Source organism: Marmota flaviventris, chromosome 10 (genome assembly GCF_047511675.1).
Source record: "Marmota flaviventris isolate mMarFla1 chromosome 10, mMarFla1.hap1, whole genome shotgun sequence".
NCBI lineage: Eukaryota > Metazoa > Chordata > Mammalia > Rodentia > Sciuridae > Marmota > Marmota flaviventris.
In genome coordinates, this window is record NC_092507.1 from 114552969 (window position 1) to 114571008 (window position 18040).

Here is an 18040-nt window from a genome sequence, read left to right on the forward strand (position 1 = left end):
CCTCTCCCAGTGCCTGATTTACTGTCAAAGCCGTGGCTGAGTGGATAAAGATGCCATGGGGTTCCCCAGCCTCTGGGGCTCTTCGTAGAGGCTGGGAAAGGGGGACCCAGGGAGTAAGGGATTATATGGGGGTATCCTGCAGAGCACTTTCTTAGAAGGTAAGTGGCCTGGATTCTAATTTAGGATTTGTCCTGCACCAGCTATCTTGCTCCTGATCACAGATCCTTGGGGTCCTTATTTGTCACAGTTGGGTGTGGGGACATTAATACTGTTTCTGGTTTGCTATCTGCTACCTTGTAAGCATCAAGAGTGGGGAAAGAGAAGGGAGGTGAGTCTCCCATATTTCCCTGAAAACTTTTTCCCCCGGGTAATAGAAACTCCCAGTTCTCTCCTGGCTCAGTTTGCTGAGAACATTGTAAACCAGATAGTCCCAGAATTCCTCTGCTTTTCTTAATATCTTTCCAACTGTGCTTACCCCTGACACTTCGTCACCTGTGTCATCTCATTGCCCAACACACCCTCATCTTCCTTGAATTCCCAGTGCAGCTAATTCCCAGGGCTTCAAGATCTCTGGTCTTGGAGCTTGGGATGTAGTTCAGTGGTACGATGCTTGCCTAGCATGCATGCGGCCTTGGGTTTGATCCCCAGTGTGGGGGAGGGGGGAGGACAAATTAGGCTGGGTCCAGATATGGTAGTGCACACCTGTAATGCCAACTACTTAAGAGGCTGAGGTAGAAGGATCACAAATTCAAGGACAGCCTGGGCAATGTAGCAAGACCTTGTCTCAAAATAAAAAGGGATAGAGATATAGCTCAGTGGTAAAGTACTTGCTTAGAATATGTGAGGCTCTGGGTTTGATCCCCGGACAGCAAAAAAGAAAAAAAAAAAATCTATCTCTTTGGTCTGTTCCCAGGTACCTACCATTCACCGCTTATCTGCTCTCCTCTCTCCTTTCCTTCTTAAGTGCCTTTCTCTGGCTGTGGGTTTCTTCTGGGCTCCACTACTGACCAAACTCTGCATGTTACCTTGCATTTTGCTTTTTAGATCGGGTGGTTCTCCAGAGAACAGCTTCCTTAGGTGTTACCTGAGCTAAGCCCTGACTTCAGAAGAGAGCTGAAACCTGTTACCTGAGGCTGATCAGAAGGATTGACCCCGGGTGGTGGACCTCCCTCGGCCCCTCCATCTGGGCTCCTGTGGCTAGGAGGGGCCGGGTGAGCAGGCCAGCTGGGCTATGGTTTGGTGCCTCAGTCTGGCCATCCTCAGCCTGATCATCAGCCAGGGGGCTGACGGTGAGCTGGACCCCTGGAACTCAAGATCTCTCTGTTAGTCGTGGGGTCTGGGGTGTGGGGGTGGCTCCCAAGGGGTTCTTTGAGCATGTGAGGGCAGGGGAAGGGTAGGTCTGGTTCTGAAGAAGTTGGGAGTTCCTCCAGTCACCCAAAGTCCAGAGAAACCTACAGAGATACTGACGGAACCTCCCCTCCCAGCTCTCACTCTGGTCGCCTGCTGTGTCCTCATGCCACCCACCATGTAGGTCGCAGGAAGCCTGAGGTGGTCTCTGTGGTGGGCCAGGCTGGGGAGAGTGCAGTGCTGGGCTGTGACCTGCTGCCCCCAGCTGGCCGACCCCCTCTGCATGTCATCGAGTGGCTGCGATTTGGATTTCTGCTTCCCATCTTCATCCAGTTTGGCCTCTACTCTCCCCGAATTGACCCTGATTACGTGGGTAAGCACTCACCTCAGATGGGAGGGAGGGACAGATGACCAATAAAGATGGACTGGGGGTGGGCAAGGCCTCTTATTAACTGCTCTGTCCCTGCCCAGTCTCATTTCCAGCTCCACTGCCTTCATTCTACTTAACAAGATAGCTCTGCTCCCAAGCACTGTTAATTCATTGAAGGATTCATTCACACACACACACACACGCACACACACACACACACACACACGGTGCACATACTCTACAGTTATGCTATTGAGCATTCCACATGGTCTGTTCCAAAGGTTCATTCTTCTCTAATCACTATTCCTAGATTTCATGATGAAACCTAGACTCGGGCTGGGGATGTACATCAGTGGTAGAATGCTTGCTTAGCATGAGTGAGGCCCTGGTTTTCATCTCCAGCAACACACACACACAAAAAAAAAAAAAAAAAAAAAAAAGAAAGAAAGAAAAGAAAAAAAGAAAGAAACCCCCAGACTCCACTCTGACCTTCTGTGGTGTCCCCCCTTAGCCTTATCCTAGTCCCTGTCTCTACTGTCTGCTAGCTCCCTTCCCCCTCCCTCACTATCCAAAATACTAATTTGAGGATTGCAGGTTTCTAGGGAGTCATGGGCCCGCAGGGTGGGTGGGGCTATGACCTGTCTGCTTCTGTAGTGTGGGCTTGGCCTGATTCTCTGTAGAGAAGAGCATGTTGGGGTTGGGGAGGTCCTTTGTTCCCCAAAGTCAGTGAATGGATGGGGCTGACTGGGTTGCTGCTTCTGGTGGCTCCCGTATAGAATAGTGTGTGGGCCTCTCTGGAGCCTTCTGCTCTCTCCCAGCTGACTCCCCAAAATGACTTGTACCTAATCCTGGATGGAGCTTAAATCGGAACAGTTGAGTGGGCATATGGGGAGGTCTTAAGGGTCTGGGCTGTTGGGTAAGAGAGGGCTATTATGTCTGCGGAGCATTCATGTGAAATAGACCAGGAAAGGCTACCTGGGAGGATGCTGATGGGGAGACCCCACCTTTTCCCTCTTTGGTTTGAATCCTGAGGGAAGCCCAGGGATTGGCTGGGCTCTTGCCACAAGGCGGGCTGAGCAGAGTGGGGAGGCAGGGCAGGCAGGTGCCGCACGCACACAGAAGGGAAGAGTTTATTTTCAAACTGGGGGCAGTTATTGGCAAACAGCCTGGTGGGAGGGTATGTGTCTACACAAGCCCTATGGGACTTGATGAAAGGGGCCCCCAATTAGCACAAGTGGAGGAAAAAAGGCTGTGCTCACCAGCCCTCCCTCCCTGTCTCTGCCTGCCAGGGGCCTGGGGTTGGGGGGTTGGGGCTGTCTGGCTGAGAATGTTGTCTGACTAAGGGCAAAGCAAGGGGGAGGTGGAGGAGAGGTGGGAGAAGGGCTTTCCCTGGGACTCCACCAGGTAGACGTGAAATGCTTCTCCTTCTTGCCAGCTTCTCTCCTTTCTGGGGGTACCAGGCAGATAAGCCACTGGATGGCTAGCAACCCTGTCTACCTGTGGGGGGTTCCTTCTGTCCCTCTGCTGCTCCTTGAGCTGCAAGGGCCATAGGCAGTGACTTTGGGGGCTTTCCTCCCTTTGTTCCTACCCCTGGACCAGTCTGGAGCTCCCAGTCAGCCAGAGCTGGTCCCTGGGAGTCAGGACCCCAGAGGGAGGCCCCTGAGCCCATTAACCCTTTTACTGCCTCACAGTGTGGAAGGGGCCTCTCTCGGCCTTTGTGTAGGGGACTTGGAACTGCAGTTGCTAAGCAACAGGAGGTGGAGGTTGCTAAGAACAATGCTGTTCTGTCATAAACCCTCTGGACAAGCAGAGAGGAGATGGGCCTGGGGTGCATGAGGTTGTTGGCATAGAATGTGTGAGGAACCATAGGAGACCAGAGCTTCAGGGATCATGCAGAAGGGAGAGCTTCTGATCTTGGGGGTTCTAGGCGCCATTTAGCAGAGGAAACCAGATTTATAAACTAGTACAAAAGTAGTAAAAAAAGCAGTATAAAACAAGCAAGGATTAATAGTAGGATTAAATTGGTTATCATGTCTGCGGAGCATTCATGTGAAATAGACCAGCACGAGGGCAAAGGCAGGCTGGGCTTCTTGGGCTTGGTCTACACCAGCTTTCCCAGGATGGATCTTAGATCAACTTTTCCAACTTGTGGGATGGGCTTTTGACTCTTGACTTTTGTGTTTTTCTTTTTTTTTTTTTTTTTTTTTTGCGGGGGGGAGTTTCAAGAAATTTCACAGCAGAGGGGACTTGGGTTTTCTTACTATTGAGTTTTTTTTGATAAAAATCAGAAATTTTGTCAGGTGCAGTGGTACAGATCTATAACCACAGAAGCCTGGGAAACTGAAGCAAGAGGATTGCAAATTCAAAGCGAATCCCAGCAATTTAGTGAGGTCCTAAGCAATAGAGTGAGACCCAGTCTCAAAATAAAAAATGAAAAGGACAGGGGACATGGCTCAGTGGTTGGTCGCTCCTGGGTTCAATCCCGGATACCAACATACATGCATAAATAAATAAATAAATAAATTAAATTAAATTTTAAATACAAAAAATAAAAAATAAATAAAAAGGGTTGGGGGTGTGGCTCAGAGATTAACCACCCCTGGATTCAATTACCAGTATGTAAAAAAAAAAAAAAAAAAATTAAAATCACAACTTAGACTCAGTCTCAAAATAAAAATACCCCCAAAATAGCCAAGTTCAGTGGCTCAGGAGGGCAAGGCAGGAGGATCAAGAGTTCAAAGGTAGCCTCAGCAGATTAGCAAGGTCCTAAGCAACTGAAAGAGACTCTGTCTCTAAGTAAAATACAAAATGGGCTTGGATGTGGCTCAGTGGTTGAGAACCCCTGGGTTCAATCCCTGGTGTTAAATAAATAAATAGATAAATAAATAAATAAAAAGGGTTGGAGATGTGGCTCACTGGTTAAGGGCCCCTGAATTCAGTCCTGGTACTGAAAAGATAAAAAAGGTATTTCATTCTCCAGTTAGAACTCCTGTCCCCTTTAGTCCTTCCCTTTACTACCTTTTTATCAAAACCCTCTGCTATATTCCATCGTCCTTACTCCTCTTGCTTCCTAGCTCAATGGCTGAGCAGAGTTGAGGCATTCTGTGGATTTCTGTATGCGTGGACATGCACCTGCCCATGTTCATGAGTGTGGGTTTCTTGCCTTCTGAGAGCCCGAGAGAACAGAGACTGTGCCCCTGTCTCCTTCACACCCCTGTGTATGGGGGAATCTGAAGTCCGTCAGGTTTGGCCCTGTGCGTGGACAGCAGACCTCAGGGAGGTGGGCCCAGGACTTGGGAGTTCCAGGATTGCTTCCCCTGGCCATCTTCCTGCCCCTGTGCATCTCTGCAGGGTCAGCAGTCCCATCTCCCAGGAAAGTTAGGACCTATATATGCTGCATGGATATTCTGGTTAACAGACATTTGGGGCTGTAGGCTATTGGATCCTAACATTTCCCAAGTGAGAACATATAGATTATGCAACACGATCCTAACACCAGTGGGAAGCACACTGGAGACAGAGGATTGGCTTTGTCCCTTACTAGCCGTGAGGTTTTGGAAAGAAACTTAACATGGGTTCCTTCAACTACATTGGAATTCTCAGGAGGATTAAATATGGTGACAGTGCCATTGTTACATCGTCCATATTCAACACTCAGTCCTTTCCCCTCTTCTTCAGGAGCTCAGAGATTGCCATAATGAAGAGCTTCCATCACTTGGGGCAAAGGGGCCCCAGGTTGCTGGTCCATAGGGCTTAGTGACCAGGCAGATGAGGGGTACTGAGGAATCTGCTGGTGGGTGGAAGGGTATGATTATGTTAAATATTTACCTGCTAGGCTTTGTCTTATCTCCTGGGTGGAGATTTAAATACCCAGCCCTTTAAGCGGGTCCACCCTTCCTGGAGGATCCACACCCCAGGAACCCTTTCTTGGAAGAAAAAAGACCGTGGCCTAAGATCACAAGCCAGCCTCAACTTGAAGTTTCTTCCTGTGGCATCAAGGGCACTATAGGTGGAGCTTCTGTTTTAGTCTGGTCACTCTAGAAGTGGAATGGAAGCAGACTGGAGGGGGTGGGTGCACTAATAGCTTCAGGGTTTCCATTAAGAAGGCTAGGATGGTGCAATTCTTGTCTTGGAGCTGCATTTACATACCCCAGGAAATTTACAAAATTTGGGCTAGGGTTCAGCTTAGTGATAGAATGCTTGTCTAGCATGTACAAGGCCCTGGTGTTTGAACCCCAGCGTTGCAAAACAAACAAAAAACATTTCTCCACATCGGAGGTGAAGGTGGGCAGCTGGGGAGTGAGTGTAGGGGAGTAGCCTGGAGGACCCAGGAGAGAGATACTGCAGACCTTCAGATGATGATGATAGAGGAGGAAATGAAGTAGTAGGATTTGGAGAATTTAACGATCAAACGCATGTTAGGGGTGATAGAAGAATCTAGGTTAGACTGGATTTCTGGTAGGGTGACTTGGCACACCGTGGCACAGTTCAGTGATGTGGGAGAGAAAAATGAGATGATGCCTTATCAGGTAAGGGATAGGGCCAGGACTGAGGGCAGGGTTCCGATTTCAAATCTGGAGCTTGTTCATTTGTTAAACACCCTTTATTTGAGCAACAGGTACTATGCTGGCTGCTTTCCTTTCAGAGGATTGGCTTTTCCTTCCATCCACCCCATTTTTTTTTTTTTACTTTGTCATTTTTACATATGAGGAAATTGAAATTGGCAGAGGTTAAGCGACTTGCCCAAAGGAGTATGCAGCACTGGGCTTGTGTCTAGCTCTCTCTGGCTCCCAAGCATGTGCCTATCGCCCTGGGCTACACTGCAGGGCCTCATGAATCTGTCTGGAGTGCAGGCGTCCATCAGGAGAGGGTGCTGAAGGACTGGGTGGGCACTGAGCCATGGATGTTTACTCGGGGTGGGAATGAAGTATCGGTTTGTGCTGTGGTGTGTGGCTTTATGGAACTACATGTGGTCAGTCAGCCAGGGTTGCAGTGCCCTGGGGCATGGACATGATGGGGTGAGGGGGCTGCTGACTTTGCTGCCTGGCTGGGCTGGACTCTGGCCACCCTAAGGTGCTTAGGCAGCTGATAATAGCCCTGAGGGATTAGGGGCTTTATCAGGCAAGGCCTGGGTCCATGCTAGGGCCCCAGATACCACTGGGGTTTTCAGGGACAGAGTCCTCTGAAAGGAAGAGTACCCTTGGGAGCCCAGGCCTTCCCCCTTCAAAAAGTGCTCAGGGATGGGACCATCCTATAGAAATCCAGAGCAGACCAAGTGCTGCCTCTTCAAACCCCATTTCCCAACAGTCCTGGGAGCTGGGTCTAGTTCAGTGGAACATTCTGTCCACCAGCCACCCCTCTGGCTTTCACTTTGTCTGGACTGGGTACCAGCTATTGACAGACAGGAGTAGTCAGAAGTTGAACAAAGGGACCTGCCCTCATGACCCTAATCCCATCTGTGCCTCTGCAGACCCTGCTCTCTCAGAGTGACAGAGAGACAGACTGTTCTTGACCTCTGAAAATGGCCAGTGTGACTAGGGTTTGGGGCTCCTGTCGGGTCTCTTCAACAACTTGATTCAGGGCTTTTCTCCAGGACGAGTCCGACTGCAGACAGGAGCATCTCTCCAGATCGAGGGGCTCCGAGTGGAGGACCAGGGCTGGTACGAGTGCCGCGTGCTCTTCCTGGATCAGCACAGCCCTGAAGAGGATTTTGCTAACGGCTCCTGGGTGCACCTGACAGTCAATTGTATGAAGCTGGGGAGAAGGTGGTGGAGATGGGAGGGGAGGAGAATGATGGGGACCCTGGATGATGTTAGAAGGGGAAGAGGGACATGCGTGCTTGCAGCTCCAGTGCCCCACCCTGTCTGGCACTCCTTGTTTGTTCACTTAATGGTTGCATCTTATCCCCCTCCTCATTCCTGCCCTTTCAGTTCTTCAAATCTAAATCCAATCAGCTTCTTAGGCTCAACATCAGGAACTTCCACTTCCTCTTCCTTCCTTATGCATTTCTGGCCAGGATAGTGGATGGGGGAGAGGGCAGTATTAGGCCCTGAGTTTAACAGCTCACTTACATATAGCATTTGATGTTTTCCAAAACCTCATTACACCTGGGGCCTCATTAATTCTCCTTCACCCCTAAAAAGGAAGAGCTTAGGATCATTTCTGTTTCATAGGTGAGACTTGGACCAAGAAATGGATGATTGCCACTGGTTATTATCTGAGTTTAGGACCCAAGGCTGACTCCCAGAACATTTAGCTCTCCCCCTGGCCCTGGGCATTCAGTCTGTGCTTAGCCCAGGCCAATGTGGGGATGGCCTGGTACAATCCTTACCTGGTCCCCGGTGCAGCAGATAGGGTGACCTGGAGCTGGGATTCCCATGGATGGGAATGAGGGCTGCTGTCCTGAGTAGTCTTGTTTCCCTTGACGTAGACACAGCTCTTTGGGCTAATAACCCCTCTGGCAGCTCCTGATGCCTTTCTTCCCCGCAGCACCCCCTCAATTCCAGGAGACACCTCCTCCAGTGCTGGAAGTGCAGGAATTGGAGCCAGTTACCCTGCGCTGTGTGGCCCGGGGAAGCCCCCAACCTCAAGTGTCTTGGAAGCTTCGAGGACAGGACCTTGGTCAGGGCCGAGGTCAGGTGCAAGTGAGTACCTGGGCTGGCAGAGTGGGCCAGCTGGAGTGTGAGGGGAAGGTGGGAGCAGAACTGGAGGACAGAGGGGGCCAAAGTTGGGCTGGAAGATGGGCTCCCAGAAGGGTTTGGTAAATTGGCTTCACTGAGCCTGAAGCTCTGCCTCCCTCTGCTGGCCAGCCTGGGAAGTGCAGGTTCTGAAGCTGGCCCAGCAGGAAGGGAACTTTCTCCCCCCTCCCTAGGTGCACAACGGAACACTGTGGATCCAGAGGGTAGAGCGGGGCAGCTCTGGAGTTTACACCTGCGAAGCTTCCAGCACTGAGGGCAGCATCACCCACTCCACCCAGCTGCTGGTGCTAGGTGCTCTGATGGGAGGGCTGGGGACCAGGGACACCTAGGTGACCTATGGCTAGGAAGGCACATAGCAGGATGAGAGGAGGATTCTGCCTGGGGGAGGATCTGTGCAGGGTGAGAGTGCTCCAAATATAGGTTGTTACTCTAAAACAAGCATCTTAATTTTAACTGGATCAGTGAGTGGACAAATAAATACTTAGTGTTCATCAATGTGTTATATAGTAGAAAGGACCTGGGTGCCGGTGTCAAACTGTGAACCAGGTGACCCTCCTGAGCCTCAGTTTTCTCATCTCAATAAGGCACAATGATACACACTTGTGATCCAGCTACTCAGAAGGTTGAGGCAGGAGGATTGCAAGTACAAGGCCAGCCTCTGCAAATTGGCATGACCCTTTTTCAAAATAAAAATAAAAAGGGCTCAGTGGTAGTTCATATTGACTGCTCAGGACTGTGACAAGAATTCAATTAGGTTCAGCAGAGAACACAGTAAATCCTGGCCAAGACCTTCTCTTTAGAAGGAAAGCTGGGAAATGTGAAGTCTGGAGTCTACCTTCAGAGTGACTTTTATCTACATGGGGAAATAATACTAACCTGTGGGACTGTGGGAGTGTTGCTTTCCATGGTGCCAAGAGAAAGGCAGTGCCGGGTAAAAGTTTAAGGGCATAGTCTCTGGCTTCAGAAAATCCCAAATATCAATCTTGACTCCCTTGGGACCTGGGGCAAGTCACTTCACGATCTCTTTGCCTCTGAACCTTTATTTTTTCCAGCTACAAAAGGGAAACAGGGGCACACACTTATAATCCCAGTTCTTTGGGATGCTGAGGCAGGAGGATTGCAAATTTGAGGCCAGCCTGGACAACTCAGTGAGACCCTGTCTCATAAGAAAAAAGAAAAAGGGCTGTGGATGGTAGCTCAGTGGTAGCGTGTCCCCAGGTTCAATCCTCAGTATCAAATAATATTATAATAATGATAAAAGTTATGCTAAAAAGGGGGGACAGTAAGTTCTACTGCAAAGGTTCTTGTGAGAGTTCAGTAAGATGAACAGGCAAAGTGCTAGGCACTTAGTGCTGGCCTGCAGCAGGTGCTCTATATGCATGGACTGCTATCGTTACCTCTTGTTACTGTCTGTCTACGCAGTGGGGCCAAGGAAGGGGAGAGGGCAGCAGGCTGCAGCAGTCAGAGACAGTTCTGTAAGAGGTATACAAATGAACCAGGCCCTAGGAGTTCAGAGAGCAGAGGCGGATGGGAGTGAGCCTGGTGAGGTGTCAGCTTGACCTGACGATGTGTGTTAGGGCTGATGTATGAAAAGGTGGGTGGCCAGGTTGGGAGTGCTTAGATCATGGGACCCACAGGACTAGGTCAAGAAAGGTGAGCTCAATGTGGTAGCGGTCAGGAGCTGCTATGGGTTCTGGAGCAGAAGCCTTCTGTGGCTGAAGGGGAACTTTCTGTATGAGTGACCATTAGCGTGGCAATGATGGGAGAACCTGGAGTCAGGTGGCTGCGGCATCTTGGGGTGAGCTATGGGGTATCTGGACTAGGGTAGGAGACATGGATGTGACTTAAGATGTGATGGGTAGGGAAAGAAAGGGTAAATTAACAGTTCAGATGGACTCTCCCCACACCCTGACACACAGGTGGATGAAGTTACCCCTGGGGGAAGAGGGAGAATTTGGGAAGAGGAACAGGGCTCAGGGAGAGGATGAGCTTTTGTTATGCACAGGGGAAGTTTCCCTTTCAAATCCCCAGAGTCCTCTGTTTCAGAGGATGGAGTCAAGGAAGAGTAATAGAACGAGAGTCTGGGAAGACTGTGGGCCGAGAGCACCTCTCTCCTCTTGTGCCCCCTGCAGGACCCCCTGTCATTGTGCTGCCCCCCAAGAACAGCACAGTCAATGCCTCTCAGGATGTTTCCTTGGCCTGCCAGGCTGAGGCGTACCCCGCCAACCTCACCTACAGCTGGTTCCTGGATGGCGTTAATGTCTTTCACATTAGGTGAGCTGATCCACCTTTGGAGCAGTGGAGGTGGGGAGCTGGCGAGCAGTCTTTGAGGGGCCCCTTGGCTGGGCGAGGCCTAGGCCCTTCCTCACACGTGTCACCTTGCAGCCACCTGCAATCCCGAGTGCGGATCCTGGTGGATGGGAGCCTGCGACTGCAGGCTGCCCAGCCCGATGATGCTGGTCGCTACACCTGTGTGCCCAGCAATGGCCTCCCGCATCCGCCCTCGGCCTCTGCCTACCTCACTGTGCTCTGTAAGCCTGACCTCCACTTCCTTCCCAAGCCTGCTCCCCTCCCCTGGGCCAGGCCAAAGCCCTTTCTCAACTTGTCACTGCTTCCCCCAGACCCAGCCCAGGTGACAATGATGCCTCCAGAGACACCCCTGCCCATAGGCATGCGGGGGGTGATCCGGTGCCCGGTTCGTGCCAACCCCCCACTGCTCTTTGTCAGCTGGTCAAAGGATGGGCAAGCCCTGCAACTGGACAAGGTACAGGCTTGGGATGGGGAAGACTTGGTGTGATCCTGGTCAGAAGGCCAAATGGAATGGAGTCAGCTCAGTTTAATTCAGTCCCGTGAACCTAAACTTCTTACTGGGTGCTGTGCAGGTGTTGGGTGGGGAACAGCAGCAAATCCTGAAGGAAGGCACTGTCTTGGGGGAAGTGGGACAGCAATAGGGCCAGGGATGGAGTTAAATACCTTCCCCTTAGGCCTGGTTGAGGATAGATCAGCCAGGGATTCTGGGACTTCAGTGATGGGCCTTGGAGATGGGATGGTCATTCCATGTAGAAACCAAAGACTTGATGGTATAGTGCATTTATGAAATAATGAATTGGGCAGTTTGGTGGTGGCTGCAATACCTGTAGGGACATGCATGGTGCAGAGAAACCTGGAAAGACAGGTTGGGGCCAAAAGGAAAAACTGTGCATGCCCTTTATATTACCTCATCCCAGGGTGATTGGATCTTTTGTTTGTCTGCAGAGACTGTAAATTCCTTGCATCTTTTAATCACTACGTCAGGGTTTTTACAATAGTACTACTCAATACATTGTTGTTGTTTTTTTTAATCTTAAGGTAGTGGGAACCAGTGAAGTTGTTTTTTTTTTTTTTTCAGTAAAAATGGGAGATAGCATTGGAGCCAAGATTAGGAGTTGAGTTTGTCTGAAGGAGTGGAAGGGAGAGGGGTTGTGAGGCTGTAGAAATGGTTCAGGTAAGGGATTACGGAGTTGGAGCTGGAGGACAGGAAGATGGATGGGCCCTCATGCTCACACAAAAGGATAACAGTTAATTTTTGGGATAGGGGGACTGCGGGAAAGTGAGGGATCACATTTTACTGAGGAGGATGGCAGTGGGGTGCTTTATGCTGAAGTTAGTGGTGGAGCATAGGGAGGACAGGGAGGTGAGATTATAGCAGGCAGGGAGCGCGGGGTAACTCACCTCCGGGCGTTCATTCTCATTGTTTTCTGTGGCATCCCTGTGCAGTCACAGTCTCATATCCATTGGCAGGGGTCCTTCTGTGGCAGAGAAATGGAGGTTTGGAATTCAGAGAGAAGCTGGGGCTACACTTAGAGTTGTGGAGTCCCTCTCCAGTGTATTACCTCACCATCCCCACCTTGCCTGTGCTGAATTTCTTTCTGAAATTGTCATCTCTTCTTCCCTCCAGTTCCCTGGCTGGTCCCAGGGCACAGAAGGTTCACTGATCATTGCGCTTGGGAATGAGGACGCCCTGGGAGAATACTCCTGTACCCCCTACAACAGCCTTGGTACTGCTGGGCCCTCCCCTGTGACCCGTGTGCTGCTCAAGGTGAGGCCCAGGGTAGGTCCGGAGCCTGCAGCAGGAGTGGCTCAGGTAGCTGAAGATGTGAGCGAAGGCCAGGCTGATGGGATGGGGGGTAGGGCAGATATGTGGGAAGGGGCTTTCAAGTCTCTGTTTCCCGGGTGGCCATAGCAGCAGTGGTCAGATGCAACCCACGGGTTTTTGCAAAATGGTGCTGGGAAGTGGTCCATCAACTTTGCACCACATTCACAAAATGAGATATCTGTCTGCTCCACCTTTCACCCATCTTAACCAGGCTGCCTCCCTTTCCGGAGCTGCAGGGCCCTCCCTGCAGGGGTTTGTACATCTCCAGAGAGTCTTGCCTGGCCACCAGTCTTTATCTATCACACCATTTCCCCTCAACCCTACCTGCTGGGGAACACAGAGAGAGTGAGAGAGAGAGAGAGTGAGTGTGTGTGTGTGCTAGACAGAAATTGAGAGGTGGAGAAGGAATGAGATGGGCGTGGCAGGGAACCTGGAGGCAGGGAGTAGCAACCTCAGACCAATGGAAGAGAAATCCCTCCTAATATAGATCTGGCCTGCAGGCTCCCCCAGCTTTTATAGAACGCCCCAAGGAAGAATATTTCCAAGAAGTAGGGCGGGAGCTTCTCATTCCCTGCTCTGCTAGAGGAGACCCTCCTCCTACTGTCTCTTGGGTCAAGGTAAGGCTCCTGACGCTTGCTTTTCCTGGATTCCCCTGCCTCTGTGCCCCTGGACATTTTGTGGGAGGGAGCTGGCTGTCAGAGGCAGGGTGGGCAGGACACAAGCAGCCTAGAGAGATGAGTGGCCCCTTTGGCTGCGTGTGTCCTCAGGGCTGACCAGTGGTTCTGTAGGTGGGCCGGGGACTACGGGGCCAGGCCCAGGTGGACCGCAATAGCAGCCTCATTCTTCGACCACTGACCAAGGAGGCCCACGGGCGCTGGGAATGTAGTGCCAGCAATTCTGTAGCACGAGTGGCTGCTACCACCAATGTCTACGTGCTGGGTTAGTGGTTGAATGGGCTGGAGCTGGGGGGAAACTATGTGGAAGGGGAGACAGGGGAGTCATTTTTTTTGAGGCTCAGATGGGGGATTATGGGTGGGGGACCCTTGGGATGATGGGTGGGGGGTTCAAATGAGCCTCCCCCAAGCTTTTCACCCTCCTTGAAGATCCTGACCATCCTCTCTCTCCAGGCACCAGCCCCCACGTTGTCACCAATGTTTCTGTGGTGCCTTTGCCCAAGGGTGCCAATGTCTCCTGGGAGCCTGGTTTTGATGGTGGCTATCTGCAGAGATTCAGTGTCTGGTATACCCCATTGTAAGTGAACTACAATGGCCTACACCCTACCTCTGTTTGCTTTTTCTCCCATTCTTCTGTCCCTAGTTATGAACTAGCTCTGCTGACCCCCGTTTCCAGTGACTCTTAGGTGTTTGGGGCCCAAGTCCTCAGACCTTGGACAGTTGAGGGGGGAGGGTGGAGGTCAGATCTCTGGACCCCAAACCTTCCTGGACTTCCTAGTTCATAAGATGCTCCCCATTTCCCCTTGTGCCCCAGGGCCAAGCGTCCTGACCGAGCCCATCATGACTGGTTGTCCCTGGCAGTCCCTGTGGGGGATGCCCACCTCCTCGTGCCTGGCCTGCAGCCCTACACCCAGTACCAGTTCAGCGTCCTAGCTCAGAACAAGCTGGGGAGTGGGCCTTTCAGTGAGATCGTCTTGTCTGCTCCAGAAGGTGAGAGAGCTCATGTTCCAGAGTAGCAGAGACTACGGTGGAGAAGGGCTGGTAGGGAAAACCAAGACATGGAAGGGACCTGGGGATGGGGAGGCGGCAAAGGTGGTGTTGGGAAGTTTGGGGTCTGGAGTGGGGTGTGGAAGGGCTCAGGCAGAATGACTGGGTATCTTAAGGCTGTGGAAGGCCAGAGCAGGGGCAGGATGAGGGATGCTGGGAATCCTATCCCTGAACTGCCTATCTGCCCCAATCAGGGCTTCCTACCACACCGGCTGCCCCCAGGCTGCCCCCAACAGAGATGCTGCCTCCCCTGTCCCCTCCCCGAAGTCTGGTGGCAGTGAGAACACCCCGGGGGGTACTCCTGCATTGGGACCCCCCAGAACTGGTCCCTAAGAGACTGGATGGTTATGTCCTGGAAGGACGGCAAGGCTCCCAGGGCTGGGAGGTGCTGGACCGAGCTGTGGCAGGCACGGAGATGCAGCTGCTGGTACCAGGCCTCATCAAGGTATGTGCTGGATGGTACAGTGAGGGTCCTCCCAGGGGCTGGCCAGTGTCCTGCTCAATCCCCCAACCTCTTATCTTACCTTATATGACTATCTTCACCTCTCCTTCTCACCTCATCCTTATCCCCCAACTGCAAAGTTTTTACCAATGGGGCTGAAGTGGGAGTCCGGGGCCTAATCCGCTTCCTGGCACTCCATCCCCACCCCCAGGATGTTCTCTATGAGTTCCGCCTCGTGGCCTTTGCCGGTAGCTATGTCAGTGATCCCAGCAACACTGCCAACGTCTCCACTTCAGGTGAGAACCTGCCGGGGGAGAAGGGTGCTGGGGGGTTGCAGGAACTCGGAGCTCACTGACCCTCCCTCTTGGCTCTTCACCCAGGCCTGGAGGTATACCCATCTCGCACGCAACTGCCAGGCCTGCTGCCCCAACCTGTGCTGGCGGGTGTGGTGGGTGGGGTCTGCTTCCTGGGCGTGGCCGTCCTGGTGAGCATCCTGGCTGCCTGCCTCATGAACCGGCGCAGGGCTGCCCGCCGCAGACGCAAACGCCTGCGTCAGGGTAGGTACCCTCCGCTCTCAGTCTTGTGGGTGCAGAGCACTTGGCCATTTGAAGTTCAGCCCACCTGAAGGGCCTGCCCCTCTGGAAGTCCTTCCCACCAGGAGGACAACCCCTCCCCATGCATTCCCATAACCCTGCACCCCGTCTTGCCTGCTCTTTTCCAGCTAGATGGGGTTGGGTTGGGCGACTGGTGTGGGGTGAGAGGGTCAGCACCTGGGGCCCCGGAGGGGCTTGTGTTTTGCCTGTATCACCTCCTGTTCTCACACCCTTACAGATCCACCTCTTATCTTCTCTCCGCCCAGAAAGTCAGCCCCACAGTAAGTTCCTCCACTCATTGACTTCCTTTTGTCTTCTCCTTGTACTGGACAGTATCCTCTGCTTCCTCTTTTGTATCTTTGGGAGAGATGGGAGGACCCGGAGCAGAAGTTGGAGGGAGGTGACAACAGGAATGCAGAAGCCCCAGCCTGGAGGCGGGTTCAGTGTTGCCTGGGCCTTCCCTCCACCCCTCCACCATGTTGGTCCTTTCCTCACTTGCTCTCCCTAGCTCTGCTTTGTTGTGCACCAAACCTCTCAAGACCAGACCCTGATCTCCTGTCCTTCCCCAGCTCTGCTCCAGGCTCCAGCAGCCCTGACAGCGTGGCCAAGATGAAGCTTCAGGGCTCCCCTCTCCCTAGCCTGCGCCAGAGTCTGCTCTGGGGAGAGCCTGCCCGGCCCCCCAGCCCCCATCCGGATCCTCCACCCAACCGGGGACCCTTACCCCTGGAACCCATTTGCCGGGGCCCAGATGGGCGCTTTGTGATGGGACCCACTGTGGGGGCCCCCCAAGAAAGGTCAGACCTGGAGCGGGCAGAACCTAGGACCTCAGCCCAGCGTCTGGCTCGGTCCTTTGACTGTAGTAGCAGCAGCCCCAGTGGGGCACCCCAGCCCCTCTGTATTGCAGACATCAGCCCCGTGGGGTCTCCTCCAGCAGCTCCCCCAAGTCCCCTGCCAGGTCCTGGACCCCTGCTCCAGTACCTGAGCCTGCCCTTCTTCCGGGAGATGAATGTGGATGGGGACTGGCCCCCTCTTGAGGAGCCTGTCCCTGTGCCACCCCCAGATTACGTGGATACCCGGCCCTGCCACACCTCGTCTTTCCTTCGCACTCCGGACTCCCCTACTGTATCCTCCAGGGCAGCACTTCCCGGGGCTCTGGTAGGAGTTGGGGCCACTTCAGAGTCCCCTTACACAACTGACTGGACACTGAGAGAACGGTTACTTCCAGGCCTTTTCCCTGCTGCCCCTCGGGGCAGCTTGACCAGCCAGAGCAGTGGGCGGGGCAGTGCTTCCTTCCTCCGGCCTCCCTCCACAGCCCCCTCTGCAGGGGGCAGCTACCTCAGCCCAGCTCCAGGAGACACCAGCAGCTGGGCCAGTGGACCTGAGAGGTGGCCCCGAAGAGAGCATGTGGTGACCATCAGCAAGAGGTGAGGGAAGTTCCTGCCCATCCTTGCCTTGACCGCAGTCCTGTCCTCTTGTCCCACATTTCCCCCCACCCAATACCCTATACCTTCCCTGCTCCACTCCACTCTGGGACCAGGAGAACCTGTCTCCTTTCAGAACCTCTTTCTGAGGTCCAGGGATTTGCAGAGAAAACCTATGGCCCAACCTGAGTTTGGGGACCCTGGGTTTAGACATTTTGGGATACCCACTGTTACTCCACCATACCACATGTTTGTCCCTTTTAACAGGAGGAACACATCTGTGGATGAGAACTATGAATGGGACTCAGAGTACCCTGGAGACATGGAATTGCTGGAGACTTTGCACCTTGGGCTGGCCAGCTCCCGGCCACAACCTGAAGCTGAGCCAGAGCTTGGTGTGTGAATCTCCAGAAAGATAGGCCTTCTGCACTGTCCCACATGGCCCCTGCCGCCTTAGGACTCGTCTGCACAGACAGGCCCTGTATCCCAGGCTCCTCTGCCACAGACTGTGTCTTTGCTTCCTTGACTCATCTGCACCAAAAGGCCCTTTAGAGCTTCACATCTGGCCCTTCCTCCACTGAACCACAGGCCTCTTCTTTCATTGTCCTGCCCTTATCTTCTCTTGCAGGTGGAAAGACTCCAGAGGAGGGCTGCCTCCTGAACACTGCCCAAGTTCCTGGCCCTGAAGCCCGCTGTGCTGCCCTGCGGGAGGAATTCCTAGCCTTCCGCCGCCGCAGAGATGCCACTAGGGCCCGGCTACCAGCCTTTCGACAGCCAGTCTCCCACCCTGAACAGGCCACTCTGTTGTGAACACCTCTAATGTGAGGCTGGAAAAAAGCCTATGAACCTGCAAAGGAGGCCCCCAATGAGACCTAACTCCAAACATGGGCACCTTCCCTGCCCCTTTGGTGCTTGGGCACTGACCCTGATGGTGGGCTTGGGGGAGCTTTGTATGAGATGTATGTGCTAACCCCCCTAGGTGAATCTGGGGATTGAAGCAGGGATCTTAGTCTGCCCCCGTGTGTGTGTGTGTGTGTGTGTGTGTGTGTTTTATTTGTGGTGTGAATGAAGTTTTTTACAGATGAATAAAGAAAATCCGAAAAATGTTTTGATGTTATTTCACGTTCAATTTAAGAGGTGGGGAAATTCCTGAACCCTCAAAGAAAAAGGGACTCTCTGAATGAATGGGGTACATTCAGCTACTAAGGTTAGCCACTAAAGACTAGCCATTAAGTTAGAAGCTGTGAGAAAATACAAAGTTTCCTGAAGAGGAGGCTTTACCCTTGGGGAGTTCTTTCCACCCAGGGAGGCAA

General features: G+C 52.6%; 1 protein-coding gene across 2 annotated transcripts; it reads left to right on the forward strand.

The window, feature by feature from the left end:
• The first annotated feature begins 1231 nt into the window (after nt 1-1231).
• On the forward strand, nt 1232-17834 carry Igsf9 (immunoglobulin superfamily member 9). Of its 2 annotated transcripts, none has more exons than XM_027950770.2 (20): nt 1232-1289; nt 1532-1720; nt 7311-7463; nt 8207-8361; nt 8589-8706; nt 10548-10689; nt 10801-10946; nt 11037-11179; nt 12353-12493; nt 13051-13167; nt 13339-13489; nt 13678-13801; nt 14039-14214; nt 14466-14716; nt 14925-15009; nt 15094-15270; nt 15545-15587; nt 15876-16730; nt 16995-17122; nt 17356-17834. In XM_027950770.2, the coding sequence occupies exons 1-20, from the start codon at nt 1232-1234 to the stop codon at nt 17535-17537; spliced, it is 3534 nt and encodes a 1177-aa protein (XP_027806571.2). In that variant the 3' UTR covers nt 17538-17834. The 2 variants fall into 2 exon arrangements, with proteins under 2 accessions (XP_027806571.2, XP_027806572.2); XM_027950771.2 differs by having other exon boundaries at nt 11085-11179.
• Nucleotides 17835-18040: the final 206 nt, after the last annotated feature.